The sequence below is a fragment of the Porites lutea genome, chromosome 14, assembly GCF_958299795.1.
Source record: "Porites lutea chromosome 14, jaPorLute2.1, whole genome shotgun sequence".
In the NCBI taxonomy this organism is placed as follows: domain Eukaryota; kingdom Metazoa; phylum Cnidaria; class Anthozoa; order Scleractinia; family Poritidae; genus Porites; species Porites lutea.
The window spans coordinates 3,729,936-3,744,896 of NC_133214.1; the positions used below are offsets into that span (position 1 = coordinate 3,729,936).

General features: G+C 38.9%; 1 protein-coding gene across 1 annotated transcript; it reads left to right on the forward strand.

Moving 5' to 3' along the window:
• Window positions 1-3,786: 3,786 nt before the first annotated feature.
• LOC140924300 (H2.0-like homeobox protein) lies at window positions 3,787-14,650 on the forward strand. Its single transcript, XM_073374329.1, has 3 exons — window positions 3,787-4,146; window positions 12,282-12,446; window positions 14,073-14,650. The coding sequence occupies exons 1-3, from the start codon at window positions 3,948-3,950 to the stop codon at window positions 14,396-14,398; spliced, it is 690 nt and encodes a 229-aa protein (XP_073230430.1). The 5' UTR covers window positions 3,787-3,947; the 3' UTR covers window positions 14,399-14,650.
• Window positions 14,651-14,961: the final 311 nt, after the last annotated feature.

Here is a 14,961-nt window from a genome sequence, read left to right on the forward strand (position 1 = left end):
TCCAAGGTCATCTACCGTTTAAAGAAAAACTCTCTTCCGTATGACGAATTTGCTTGTCAAACGTCTTTAACTCAACACGGATGACTTGTACTTTAAAAGCGCGCAAAAAGAGTACGTGAAGAACGCGCAGATTCACAACCATATTTGGGAAACCTTTGTCTTAACCTTGGCCATGATCCTAGAACTAGAGCCAGTTAGGCACGCGTAATGTTAAATGTTTCAAGATGGCGACTTTGAAATGGAGAGAACACTAGGGATGAAGTTTATTTCAGAGGTACGAGGTGGTTCTAACTTTTGAGTCTGTGGAGGAAATCCCATGGTGTGACCATTCAAATGAAAGCTACTGAGCAGTACTTTCCTGTGGTACTGTTTATTATCCTGTACAAGGTGGTTCTAACTTTTGAGTGTGAGGAAGAAATCCTATGGTGTGACCATTCAAATGAAAGCTACTCAGGAGCAGTACTTTCCTGTGGTACTGTTTATTGTGCTGTACAAAGTGATTCTAACTTTTGAGTCTGTAAATGTGGATTTGGTGGTTACCCCTATGAAGTGACCAATCAGATGAAAGTTGCTGAGCAGCAATTTCCTGAAGTGTACCAAGACCACTGACAATAAACTCGTGCACTGATGTCGTGTTTTTGGAGTTATCGGGGCGGAGACTGTGAGAGTTAAAGCAGGTGTGATTGAGTGGATGTAGGCTAAAGAATTGTCCTCTTTAAATGGTCCGACAGATAATAGAACGCCATCAATCGTCAAACTAAGATCACAATAAAAGCGAACTGTGAAGACGTGCTGTTAGATTTTTGGCGTTATGTAGTTAGGGAAGCAGTTAGGGTATGTGAATGTGATGTAGTATGCAGTAGATGATGCCTATAGGCCAATCAATCCTCTCGTAAATAGGTATATAATGGAAAAGCCATCATCGATCGTTTCTCTAAGATCACAATATTAGCATTAACTAGTAACGTTTTTTGGGGTTTTTGGACGTTGTGTGTGCGATTCGGCCACGTGATTCAAAGAGAAGTTGACTGATAAACCGAGGCAGATTTAACCGATGAAAGGCTTTTAATCGTTTGCGTCCAAGTTACACGGATGAGTAAAATAACTCGTTGCTTCACGATCTTGTTGTACGTATGGTGTGTGTGACCGTATGATTCAGTAAGCAGATGACACATAACGATGTCCACTGTAAATACGCTGGTTGGTCTAAGACCCTCAATCGTTTGAAAAGCACACTGTGTGATAAGGTCGAGCATAGTTGTCAAGCTGTCGACAAAAGCGGATTTAAAAACTTCTAAACTGGCAAGCAGGTGAAAGCCGAGTACAATGCTTTGTAAAAAGGAGTAAATTGGCTGTTTACTTTCAGGACAGGGTAACATCTGTTCTTCTTGGAGTTTGTCCGTGATGCCTCGACCAACTGTAAACATAACTTGCCAAATCTCCATAAGAAGTTATTCTTTAGAGACTATGGAACAAACATTAAGAAATGCAAACGAAAGTGAATGCCAGCGATGTTTCCGCTGCGAGAGTAGTTTGCACAAAGCACTTAAAATGGCTTTCACAAAAGGTGCCTCAATCTACTCCACAAGAGAAATCCACGAAGGATTTTGACCTAACACTAGTCAGTACTTTTGACGAGATGGCTTCTTCACCGCCAGCGTGGCTGATTTTAGTTGACACATGTTTTTGAAAAAGGCTTCACATGAAAGTTTCGCAAGAGCACACGGGTACCAGTAGATATGTAAAGGTTATAGTATGTCTCAATACAGGTCAATTAAAGAATTTGAAGCATCTCAGCAACAGAGACGTTTTGCGCAACAGCTCTGAAAAATCCTGGTCCATAAAGTTTTAACATTTTACATCGTTGTCGTTGATATAACTATCAATAACGTTTTCTGACAGTAAATTGTTAACTGGTACCGCGTTACACTTTGCTTTGGTTTCCAGAATATATTCTCGCGAAAAAATGCACTCAGGAATATAAACAAGAGTTTCAGTTAACGTGATAAGCTGCTGTTTATAAAGCAAACTGAACTTTCTCCACAGAAACCAAAAATTTCAGCGATTTCAAGATGACGATTTTAAGGAAGGGAATTAGATATAAATTTGTTGATAGGATCGTAAAGTCACACAAACACGTAAAACGATAAAAGAGGCCCGTTTATAATGGTTATTTAATGGCACATATGTGTCGCATTCATTATGTTATATTTTATTTTCGTTTATTAATCCCGTGTTTGCCAACTGGTTTGAGAAACTTCTGCCTGTCAAGAGACGCACAAAAATCTTTCACAGAAGACGTGCACGAATCTTCAAGCAAACAATTTTTTGTCAGTTTAGCGAAGAGATAAGCTTGTGTCGCCTGCCCACCGACATAGAAGTTGATAAGTCAATGTTGGGCGGGCTATAAGCCTTTTTATTGACCTGATCAGAGAGATGTTTAGACGGAACATTTTAGTCGCGATCAGTGTTGTTATTGCAGAAAAGCACGGCGTAGCGTGCCAAAAGTTGCACGTATTAACTTGTAGGCGTGATGAATAGTATATCAGACGTTAACATGGCTATACCAATATGATAAGCCTAATATAGTGATTTCTCATAATCCGATAACTGTTAAATATAATTGTTTGTGGCATTCTGTCGTTTGTATGGTGATAGAAAGAACATTTCTTGAGAGTTTGGGTTTTACTCCTAAATGAATATCTTTTTGTTGATTTTGGCAACCTGCTCGAATTTAAAGGTGTCACAGAGTTTAGGAGTTAAGAGTATTCAGTTAGATTTCAAGCGAGACTTTTGACAGCTCTTATTCATTGTAGCCAAAACTAGTTACTTTATTTCTATATAGCGATATCGTCAACGATATAATACGATTGTTATATAAACCCCATGCCCGGTCTCCGATTTGATTGGTTTTTTAAAGCCCCGGATCATATTGCATTTTAATCGTGCGATAATTGAATTATCGCCTTAGGAGAAACTATAGAAACTCTTTCCGTGAAAATACTCGCGTAAAAGGATATTTGTTTTTGTTGATGCTGTCAAGATTGTTTGAAAAGAAAACACACCAAAGGTAACACAGAGCCACTAAGCGCGTTTGCATTTCGCTCTGTATAATGTGAAGTTAAACACTTTTATCTCCTCCATCTACATGAAAAACACACATGTAGTAATTAAGGTGACGAATTAATTAACTCCGAGGATATAATTAATACACGTGTGTGAGGCTGAGTAAATTGGTATAGCAGAATATCTAATACCTTAAATGGGTGCTAATTGACTCCTAATGGCCAACCCACGATAAGTCTATACCCACCACATAGGAGATATGAGACTTAAAAGTAGATTGGGTATCTGTGAAGTGGAGAAAGCAGATTTACTGTGAAGCATGTCCGGTTACGGGTCTCTGTGTTTTTGGGGGTGGGAGTTTAAAAAGTATGTGAAGGTGTTTTCCCGTTTTGATCTCTAAAATACAGTATTTAAACAATACTAAGAGTACACTGGATTAGGACCCTGTCCAATGTATCTATAACTAATCCGATGATTGCGGTCGAATGATATGGGACATCGAACAGGCGGGACAGTCTTGCGTGCTCTCGAGTTTTGCTTATCCCATCTGCGAACACAGATATCAATCGAGGCCCAGCCTCAAAAAGCGTTATTCAGGAAACACATCATGTCTATATGTATATGTCTCCCATTGACAAAGAAAAGCTAAGATGATAAAAATCAACAAATCAACGCTAATGGAACAGAAAATGACAGTCAACAACGCAATGTCATCTCTAGCACCCCGTGGGCCATTGGCGGCCGTCACCTAATGGACCCCTTTTGTCTTCACCATCTACCCGCGAGCCTGTAGCTTGCCATATTCCTCGTTGACTAGCTAGCGACGACAACGTTGTCGCAACACAAGCTTCGATTTGATTTTTTTTTCTTGCGAATCAAGCATGGCGTCTTTCCGTATTGAAGACATTTTGGCCCGTCCGCACGGACCGGCGTCACACAGTTCTGGTCGGTCGTCCGAAAGTGGCAGTGGAATTGGCGTGCCTACTCCGATCCCGAGTTATCAACAGCTGAGCTTTGGTGTGGAACAAATATTAAGCAGGCACGACAACGAACAAAGAGAACCACGACTTCCACTGCTAGGTAAGAGATTCAAGGAAGCTAAGCAGTGCTCGAGCAACCATGAATTCTTTTGTACATGTACATAAGTCACCATCGTTTTGCATCATGTTATTAAGAAGGATATGTTTTATTTTGTACAGCTCGATGGGGCAGGTATTAAGTGTATTTCTCTCATAAATGTATCATAAACGATTTAATGGATTTTGACAGAGTATGAGCGAAAATTTCACAGATTGGCACATCATGGAAAGAGTAACCAGACATGCGATGAACTTTTCACGCTTTACGGTGTTATCTCTCTGAATGATACAAAAAAGGGTAAAATTAGATTGTTTATAACCGGTTTCAGCTAATCATGTAGAAATATGGCTTGTTGATAGGAACTCATATGTCGCGAAGGTAATAATATATTTTAGAATTTTTAAGCATTTCTGGCTAGAGATGGAGTATGTTGGTACAGAACAGAGAAATCAGACACAGCTTTTACTGATCATTAAACCGTCTTGGCGACACTTTCATTTGAAAAGCGGAGCGTATTGCAGCCGTTAATTAAAGAAATACCATAGCACTGCTATTCTTTCGGGTATCCAAAACAGTTATAATGTTTTGGCCTTATCTCGTAAATATCAAATCAAACCACAGGTGAACAGGCCATGGTGAAAACATTGAATGCTTTGAGTTGTTTATTCACGAATCAATTAGAGCGGTTTGTCGGATATGCTTTCCAAGGTTGTTATCTAGTAGAGATCGTAGAACAGAAAAAAAAAAAAAAAACAAAACAACTGTTCAAGGAGGGGGGCTACCCTTAAAAGCTTAAAAATGTAATTTAAAATCTTAAACGTGCTAAAAAGGGGCTTACTAGACCGATCAAACAACGGAAATAGTAGTGTATTCATTGTATCAAAGAGATATTTGCGGAAGTTGCGCTCTTGTGCGAATAAAACTATTGGAGTGGATATCGCTCTACAGAAGAAAAGACCAGAAATTTGCTCTCGTCTTTCGTCGGCAAATAGTTTTTCTAGATTCAGTGCGCAGTTTACTTACGAATTTTTCATACCGACTTGTTATCCCTGTCAAACGGAAAGCATATTCCTCATGATCTGCTAGTCACTGACAGTTTTTGGAGGGAACTTTTTCAGCAAGCTGTATTTGTGTACTCAGTTTGTGAAGGCGACGCAAGATACGAAATTACAGAGTAAAAATGACTTGGCGCTATGTAACGTTTACAATTGGGTGCTAAACGTTAGGTTCAAATGGTGATTGTAAATCAGTGAAAAAGAAAAGCTAACAATAAACAGTTTAAAAATTCGCAGTCGACCTTATATTGTAGTTTCCCATGGACTTGCTGATTATGTACAATCTCAAAATATTCTGACATTCGAACAGATCAATTCATAGAAACTAATAAAACAAATTTATGTCACTGGTTTACTTTATTAAGTGATATGATAGCGTGAATCTCGTCTCGTGAGATTTCAAATTGACTGGTTCTTATTCATGATTACAAGGATGCTGTTTCACAAAAGAGGTGAAGTGAAAACCGGAGCAATTATAGTCAACGAAAAAGAAATCATCGCGTTTCACTCTAGTTTGCTTCAATGATTCTTTTCCTTTTTTCTTTCATTTTTAAAGCTTCCAAAAAGACTACGAAAGAGTGTTCCGTAAGGACTGCTCAACAAAAAGAAATAACTGTTACTTCCAAACAGAAATAACAGCCATTTGTTTTTGTTGAGCAGTTCTTTAGATCATCTTAAAGACATCTCTCCCGTATGCCGACGGTTTTTCTTCAGGCTTAGTCTGCAGTTCATGTTTCAGTCACCATGGCCTGACAAATCTATCAATTTCATTTGTCGATGCCTTTGAATCAAACTTCCGACGTAATTTTATTAATTTGGCAGGGCGTGAAAACCATTTACGTTGCCAATAAAGAAAAGATAATCAAAATTGGAATCTGGAGTTAAACTTCAGAGAGTTTTTCCTTGAGTTACATTTCCGTTTTCACGCCCAAGGAAAATAACGAATTGAAGGCTCTGGAAATTGAATAGTTTTGGGGTGTGGGAAAGAAAGGAAGAAAGAAGTTTAGAATTTACAAATTAAAAAAGAGGGGAAAAACATTTTCTGCGAGTTTCTTTCTCACTACTGAAATTTCAACTGAAAATACGCCCAAAAGATGAATTGTTCATAACTTTATCATACAGTAAACTCCAATCCCTAAAGTACCAACTTTCGACCATCCCTTTATGGGCTTTTCTTTGAATAAATTTTATTTCACCCACTCGCAAGCGACTCAATTGCTGAAGCAAACAGAGACAATGTGTTGAAACATCGAAGAACTATATATGATCTTATAAACGCTTTTATAATCTACTAACCTAGCAAGATCCATTTTAACTACGTGTATGGGGCGATGTCAGTTTGTAATAACTACAAACCTGGTTTATCGGTAAACTGCTGAAATGATCGTATATTTGACATCTATTTAAGCGTGAAGCCTTGTAACTATCAATTCTCAGTTTTCTAGGAGTAGGAATAAACCTTGCCGTCCTTTAATGGTAGTGTGTTTAGAGCAGTTTTGTAGTTTGTATCTGTATAGAAAGTGTTTTTTGGTAAACTTGAACGGGAGAGAATGAGCCATGATTTTTGTCTGATGAATAGACAAAGAGTCATCTTACATCTACTGTACTATGGCTTAAAGCTACTGTTAGTTTGAAACAGTGTCATACTTAATTAAAGGGCCAACTATCCAGCCGAAATTTCTTTTTATGCAAGGCAATACTCGAAGTAAATTTAATATATGTCTTTCGCATTTGTTTTCAAAATATAGTCTCTTAGCCATTGTTTTTTCTTAAGGCACACATAAGAAAGTTTGCAACTTTCAACCAGGCGAATGAGTTCTTTTCGCCAATCTTCTACTAGCTATATTAATGCCTAGACTGAATAATAGAAAGGAACACGTTTCGAGAGGGTCGTTCTCATTTTCTGTAAATCTCACTTGTTTTTAGTTCAACACTTCAAAAATACGATAGCACAAACAGAGCCGACTAGAAACAGTTTCTTTTTTAACGAGTTGTATGATAACAAACAACGCATAAACTCTGTTAAAGGTTTTACCGGGATTCAAAACACCAAAGACTAAATCCGTCTGGCGTTAAAAGAGGTTGCAAGTTTAAGTCAAAACATATCAAGTTGATATCAAGAGATTTGTTTTTGAAATCTTCAAGTTCTATCGAGCATTTGTTGGCCGCCAATGACTGAGAACTATCATTATTCTAATAGGTAAAATAGATTGTTTAGCCTATATAGGCCATCTATTTATCCGCTAAACGCTTAAAATACTTGATCAGTACTTTCGATCACAAAAAAACATACGACGGGCATTATTGGACTTGCAAACACAGCATGGGATCGTTCCAGGCAAAGGCTTTCAAAACACGAGATTTAATACCATCTTTTATTTTCCCTTCCTTCGTTAAGAAAAAAACAGCTGGTATTTCGCTCCATTCTATAAATTTATCACTTTATTATTATCGCCCTTGCGGTGACAAATAACAACTCTCAATAAAGTTGACGACAGCCGCGCGATCGCTATGTCGTGAAGGACCGAGGGATAGTCTAAAATCTCAAGCATCGTTTTTTTTTTTTGCGCAATGGAGGAAACGAAAAATGCTGTAGATTTTTTAGGGTTGACACATTCAAGTGGTAAGAGGTTTCTGTTAGTGCTGTATTGCATTTCTAACCAAACCCAAAAGCCTTATTTCTTCTAATAGCTGTCAAAGCAGTTATCAAAGCGCCACGCCCAACATAAGTTCAAACAAAACTTGCGTACACAAATCATCCCATCCGACTTGCGAAAAATGGATTAGATGGCAATTCCTTTGTGCTGGGGAGAGAACATCACCCGGAATAAGTAGAAAAGAGAATGAAGTTCAAGTTAAATGAAATGAATGGGCGACACTCCAACAATAGCTAAACAAAAGAGTCGCCCCAATAGATTGAATCAGTTTTCTAAAATCCATTTACTTGTTTGCATTGCTTTTTTTATGAATGCGATAAAAGCTGAGATGGACATCATTCGTCAACGTATCGGAAAGACAAATATTTTTACTGCATAACAAAACTATTTTCCTTTCAAAACTCACAAAGGACTATTTATAACATACATCACGAGAACTTTCTGGGTAGCGTGAGAAAGGTTTCTCGATTACATGAATATCTTATCAAACTCGTTTAGTTTTTAATTCCCTAATACCACTTAATTTTAACTAAAGAATCCTTTTCCAGTGTAGTTTTCTTTGGCCTTGCAAGAAAGACGTCATTGATGTCGAGAGAAAAGCTTTTTCGTGAATGGAGCCCCACGTGTTTTTAAAAGTGCATAACACGTTTCTGGAGGACTTTTTAAAAAGATGTTGTTTTCAGTACATAGGCAGGATAATAGGGTTACTGTAAGCTTTCAGTGTAATTTGTAGTGTCTTAAAACAGTTATTCACAAATCTCTATTAAACTGCTTGTGGTAATTCTTTTTACACTTAATATTTTCTTCAATGAATATAAGCCACCCGCAAGATAATTAGTACAGTTCAATCAGACAATAATGCTATAATCAGCCATTCATATCTAGCAAATCTTTCACACATCATCTATTGTCTTTAAATTAGAGGAGGGCCGAAAATTCAAGGAGCCAGTATAAAGCAATGTATCATCAACAACTTCATTTGCACTACTAATTGAGCAAAAGAACACGATTAATTAAGGGGATGATTCCCATTTCTTTGTTACCATCAACAACAATAGCATTCTTTTGCTAGCTTTTCTTGTTTTCCTTCTTGCTTATTATAATGTAAGGTTAACATTGGCAGCTGGGGGACTATAGATGTTATCGAGGGTGAGTTATTTTTTCAAATTTCTCCCACCCACGAAGGGAAAGTGAACTCGGCAATACGTCATGAAATGTTTTCGTAATGAGATAAGCACGGTAATGCCAGCCTGAAGATGCGGTCAATATCAGCAATATCTTGATATTTCAAAAACAACAAGTGAAAGAAAGTAACTTTGTCTGTTGTTTTTTCGATCATGCTCCAACGACGGAAATTAAACGAGAGGCGATTAACCTCACAAAGTGCCGCTTCCCTAGCTGGTGTGTATTAAAGAAGGAAGATTTTGCTTCACGGTAAACAAGTGAAAAATAGCTTTTCACCTGCATTACAGTGTTTGCTTCTCACAGGAGTTACTCATTTACACCCACTGAGTCAACTAAAGAGATATAAGAGGCAGCCCTTACTTTTTGACTAGCCTGTGGCTTAAATCCTAAAGATTGACCATTCAAATAAAAGCTGCTGAGCAGTATTTTGCTGTGGTACTGTTTATTATGCTGAACAAGCTGGTTCTAACTTTTGAGTCTGTGGATGAAATCCTATGGTGTGACCATTCAAATGAAAGCTACTGAGCAGTACTTTCCTGCGGTACTGTTTATTATGCTATACAAGGTGGTTCTAACTTTTGAGTCTGTGGATGAAATTCTATGGTGTGACCATTCAAATGAAAGCTACTGAGCAGTACTTTCCTGTGGTAGTGACACCCTCTGTAACAGACCCAGTGCAATCTATCTCTTCACTGGGTTCTCGGAGTAAAGGTCACTGGGTTGGTCTATTTTCCACTTGTTTTTTCGTCTTAGTTGTGTACTTCCCATAAAAGAAGAAAGAGGTGGCAGGCCTTACATCTTTAGCGACATAAAAACTTTGAACATCTTTAACATGTTGCTGTAGCGAGAAGAACTAAAAAATTTACACTTTTTTATGCGAGACAGATTACCTTTACCCTCGGTATTTTGTTTTTGTCAGATGGTAATAATGTTTCGTATTTTTGTTTCCTTTAAACAAACATGACCAACGAAATACTCTTGTCTTGTAGAAAAAAAGTCGTGATAGAAAGTGACCGGGGAAGCAAAAAATAAGCCGGGTAGAAACAAACTATTCGCCGGGTCTCGGAGAGGCTAAATTATCACCGGGTAGACTGAATTTAAACCACTGGGTAGGGTTTCACTGGGTCTGTTACAGAGCGGTGTGTACTGTTTATTATGTTGTACAAGGTGGCTCTAACTCTTGAGTCTGTGGATAAAATCCTATGGTGTGACCATTCAAATGAAAGTTACTGAGCAGTACTTTCCTGTCGTACTGTTTATTATGCTGTACAAGGTGCTTCTAACTTTTGAGTCTGTGGATGAATTCCTTTGATATTACTGCTCACATGAAACCTCTTCGACAGAGCTTTTCAGCAACTCTTGCTTGGCATTGTACAAACAAAAAATCAAATTTTCCTTTCATTGTAAATTGGGGTTGAAAAGGTTGATGCGAAGGTTGCCCACAAAAATCATCACTTCAAAATTGAAAACATGAAGTTTGTCAGTATCAAAACATGCAGGCTCAAACGGATATCCCTTTCTCGGCCCCCTTTATGATCAACAGTGTCATGCCCCGTGAAAGGGAATTTGGATTCCGGGATACGGGGCATTGTTACTCGTGGAATCCGGAATCGGAATCCTGGGCTTTGGAATCCGGAAAACAACTCAAGAAATTCGAATCTCAAAACGAATCCAAGTTCTACTGACAAAGACTGGAATCCAGTACGTAGAATCCGGAATCTCCGGCTTGGAGTCCACAATCCAAGACTGTCTTGAATTCTCTGACATGGGGCGAAGTGTCGCAACAGTATGAAAAAGCTAAGAAATACACCATGACATCTAAGAACTTTCGCGGAGTATTTAAAAGTGTTTCTATTTTGTTTTAACATTTCGTGTAATAAAACTAAATCTAGTGAGAAATCTTTGATAAGTAATTAACTGAAGAACATTATGCTTTAGATAGCTAAGGAATCTCTTATGTCTGACTTACATAGGTAGCCATAGTTTTGATTCCTTGGAAGCCTAAGCTTATAACGAAGATGAAATCATTTTGATGACAGCTTCTTTTCTGTGGTACTTTTTTTCACAAGTATACCATGAAACGTCGACTTCAAAATTTGAACGAAATTTTCCTGTGGTAATTTTTGCAGTACTGTACAAGATCTGAGGTAGTATGAAATTACACACGTCTCCACCCCCTTACCTGTGGGGGAAGGGGGGGGGAGAGAGGGGGGGGGAAAGTCTGCTGGGAGGGTTACCCTCTTTCCGGGAAAACTTTTCTCCAGAAACGCGGCTTGGTTCGTCCCTAGTCTCTCTCCGTTGTCTCTTAAGATTAAATATTATTGAGGGAAGTGCGTGGGAGATGCGATCGCGGAAAGATGAGAAGCAACTTTCCCTTGATACTGTTTCCATATTGTTCTACAGAAAATGCTAAAATCTCTCTTTAAGAAAAAACTGTTCAAAGTAACCGCTTATTGACTGAGAGGTCGTGCTTTTAACTCTTGACATCATCTTGTGTCTCCCGCGTGGCCCTCCCACGGCAGAGACACACTTATCTACTTGCCTGAATGAACCAGCAACAAAAGCAACAAAATTTGAATGCTAAACGTATGCATTGCTTAAAGAAAATAGCCTTGCACACAACGCCCAGTTGTTGGAAGGCCGATTAGCGGTAATCCGGGGTTAAATTTTAATCCGCATGTTATTTTCTTTAGTTCAAAAGCATTTTCTGGGATAATTTTCTGGATTCTTTGTAGAGCATCCAATCATCAAATTGTACACAAAATGAATTAAACTTCATTTGCTTTTCAAACCTTCATATTTGAATCCAAATTTAGAACTAAACCCTGGGTTGTCTTAACCCAGGGAAGAGCCCGGCGCATGATCAGGGCCCAGTTGTTTGAAGGCCGATCAGCACTAACCTGGGGTTAAGTTTTAACCTGGGTCTCCTTTTCTTTTCATCAAAAGCATTTTCTCGGACAATTTTTGCTATTCTATTTACAGCATCCAATCATCAAATTGTAGACAAAAGGAATTAAACTGAATTAGCTTTTTAAGCTTTCATATCTGAATTCAAATTTCGCACCAAGTCTGGTCTGGGTTATCTTAACCCAGGTTGAAGAACCCGGCCCAGGAATATAATTTCCAAGAAACGCACAATGAGGACAAAAAAGGGAAATACTACGTTCTTGGACCAAATACATACCAGTGAGCATTTATCCGGTTAAGGTCTGATTGTCTTCATTGATATTTTGCTTAGGGGCATATTCAGTGGTTCCTAACACATGTGATCATCTTCACGCGACATATTGGACTTCACCGTACTTCACCGCACACCCCCAACCATTCCTGTGTGGATCTTTACTTCATCCTACTTGTGACACGTGTCACACCCACAGCCCTTACTCATACAGCTCGATATCCGGTAAGATATGGCATTTATTACCTGTAAAGTAGATAAACCGAGTCAATTGAGGATGAAGGTCCCTTATCCTCTCTTTACCAAGTACAACTCATGCCCGCATTTTTATGCGTATAAAATCTGTTCAGCGCCAAACAAAACGGAGCTTAAACAGCCACGACCACGACGACAACTAAGGGCCTTTTTACATGGAGGTGGGGGACCTCAGGTAGGTGAGGTGACATGTGGCGGGTAACCCCACCTATCATGTAAACGTGATCAAATTGAAATGAGAGATTATATGGACAGGCGGGTTACCCCACCTACCTGGGGTCCCCCACCTCCATGTATACAGGCCCTAAATTGCCCAAAAAGCAATTGATTTATGAGCAAAACAACGGCTCTGCACGTGCATCACGCTTTTTTAGTACATTTCGTTCACGTCCACTGCACCACTACGATTTGAAACCTCCTAACGCGACGTTTTATGGAGGACCTGAACATACCACGAAAAATTTCCCTTTCTCTTTTTGAAACTGGATAAAGTCCTTAAGAATTCAACTCCAGGAAAATTGCTTACATTTGACACATTGAAAGGTTCCAAATAGACGCAATGAAGTTTGAAAAACTTAAATTCATTTTTTAAAGCGACGTTTTCACTTCCGCCGTCGTGGTCGTTGCTTATGCTCCACACACAGTTCCTATTCCAGGGGCGGATCTAGGGGGAGGGTGCAGGGGGTGCGCACCCCCCCCCCCCCCCCGAGATGACCTGCGGTTTTCTAATACAGCTGGTATTCTGCAAAAAAAAAACTATGTGGTTTATTGGTGTTGAAGTAGAGCAAGAGATGAGTGCACCCCCTCCTAAAAAAAATCCTGGATCCGCCCTTGTATTCGTTCTTATATGGCTGCAATTCGGTTATATTACTATCACGCTTGTCAGAAAGCAAGGTAAATCAAGGAGAGCAACATTGTTAGATGTTACATGACCTTGATGTCACCTCCTTAATCAATAATAGGCTATTGTCCCACTCACATCAAAGCTTAAACACGTTTAAAAACTGTTTACTTTAACTCGTATCAAATTTTTTTGTTAAAAAAGCTGTTTACTGTACTTTGATTGATAGCAAATTTAGAGTAATTATCTAACATGTTAAAATTCAGTTGAATTCTGTGTAAAAACCTGTTTAGGTTTTCCTGTTACTGTTTTTCATTTTTTATACCAAGTTTAATCAAACATGTTTAGCTGGTGTGAATGGGGCATGTTTTGCAATTATAGATGGAAACGAGGATGAATTTGACCTTGTTTTAGTACAACCCTACCTGCTTCCTTGAAATTATGTTGTTCTTATGTTAAACAATATTTTTCAAGCATAATTTCGGCAAGAAAACAAAGGAGGTTTCTATGAAAACAAGATCAATCTTAACCTCACATTCACTGGACGGCTAGGTTACTAAGCCCTCAACTGTAAAATGCTTTAATGAGAGCACGCATTATTGGGCAAACACCGTTCCGCTTTGGCTCTGGTGACCTTTAGCTATGACTACATCACTCACTCCTTGCAACTACTGGAGTGGACATATCAAAAGTTTGATATATTTTGCTCGGCAAGTGAATAACATTTAATTGACAATCCACTGTTAATTTTATAGGAATTTATGGAGACTACAGTGCCACAGTTCTCAATAAAACTATACCAGGTCAAGTCTTACCCGGCCAACCAAAACCGAGAAAGCCAAGGAGGCCCTGGACACGAGCAGTGTTTTCAAATCTACAGAGGAAGGGCCTAGAAAAACGGTTCCAGCTTCAGAAATACTTAACAAAAGCTGATCGCCACCAACTGGCGTCCATGCTGGGGTTATCTGACAACCAAGTTAAAGTCTGGTTTCAAAACAGACGAATGAAATGGAGGCAAGACGCTAGAGAAACAGTAGCCTCTGGTAGCTCTGAAGAAACTACGGAAAGATCAGAGCAGTAGTTGTTTGCAAATTTAACGTCACCTAGTCACGATTAACCGGTGTAATGCTTATAGAAAAGAGCGTCATGCTCAAAACGGCCATTAAAGGAGTACTGTACTGTAAATACCGATGAATGCCAGATAAGCTTTCGCGTTCACACGTGAAAAGATCACAGTTGTTGTGGTTATAATATATCGCAGCAAAAATATACTTAAGTGTTGGTGTTTCATTGGTGTTTATATAATGAACATTTCACTCGTTCTCTGCGAGTATTTCGTATCTCCGAGCTTCCATGTAAGATCCTTTATGTATTGTATAAAGGGGTATACTAGTCTTAAGTAGGGGTTTGCAGTTTTCGAACTATAAACACAAAAATCCCTGGCAATTTTCCAAAAAAGAGGCAAAACGTCAGCCTGAGGAAACAGCCGACATTTTGCGCGGCCACCACCGGTTTCCCCGCAAAATTCCGTACTGATAACGTGTCACTAGGCGAAAAAGCGGAGTCTAAACATGACTGTTACCAATCGGAAGTACCACCCAGATCTGCGTAGTGACCCATCATCAGTACGGAATTTTTGCGCTC

Coding starts and splice junctions, on each gene's coding strand:
- LOC140924300 (XM_073374329.1), top strand. CDS start 3,948: ATGGCGTCTTTCCGTATTGAAGACATTTTGGCCCGTCCGCACGGACCG. Junction 4,147..12,281: donor ACCACGACTTCCACTGCTAG/GTAAGAGATTCA, acceptor TATTTTGCTTAG/GGGCATATTCAGTGGTTCCT. Junction 12,447..14,072: donor CTCATACAGCTCGATATCCG/GTAAGATATGGC, acceptor TTAATTTTATAG/GAATTTATGGAGACTACAGT.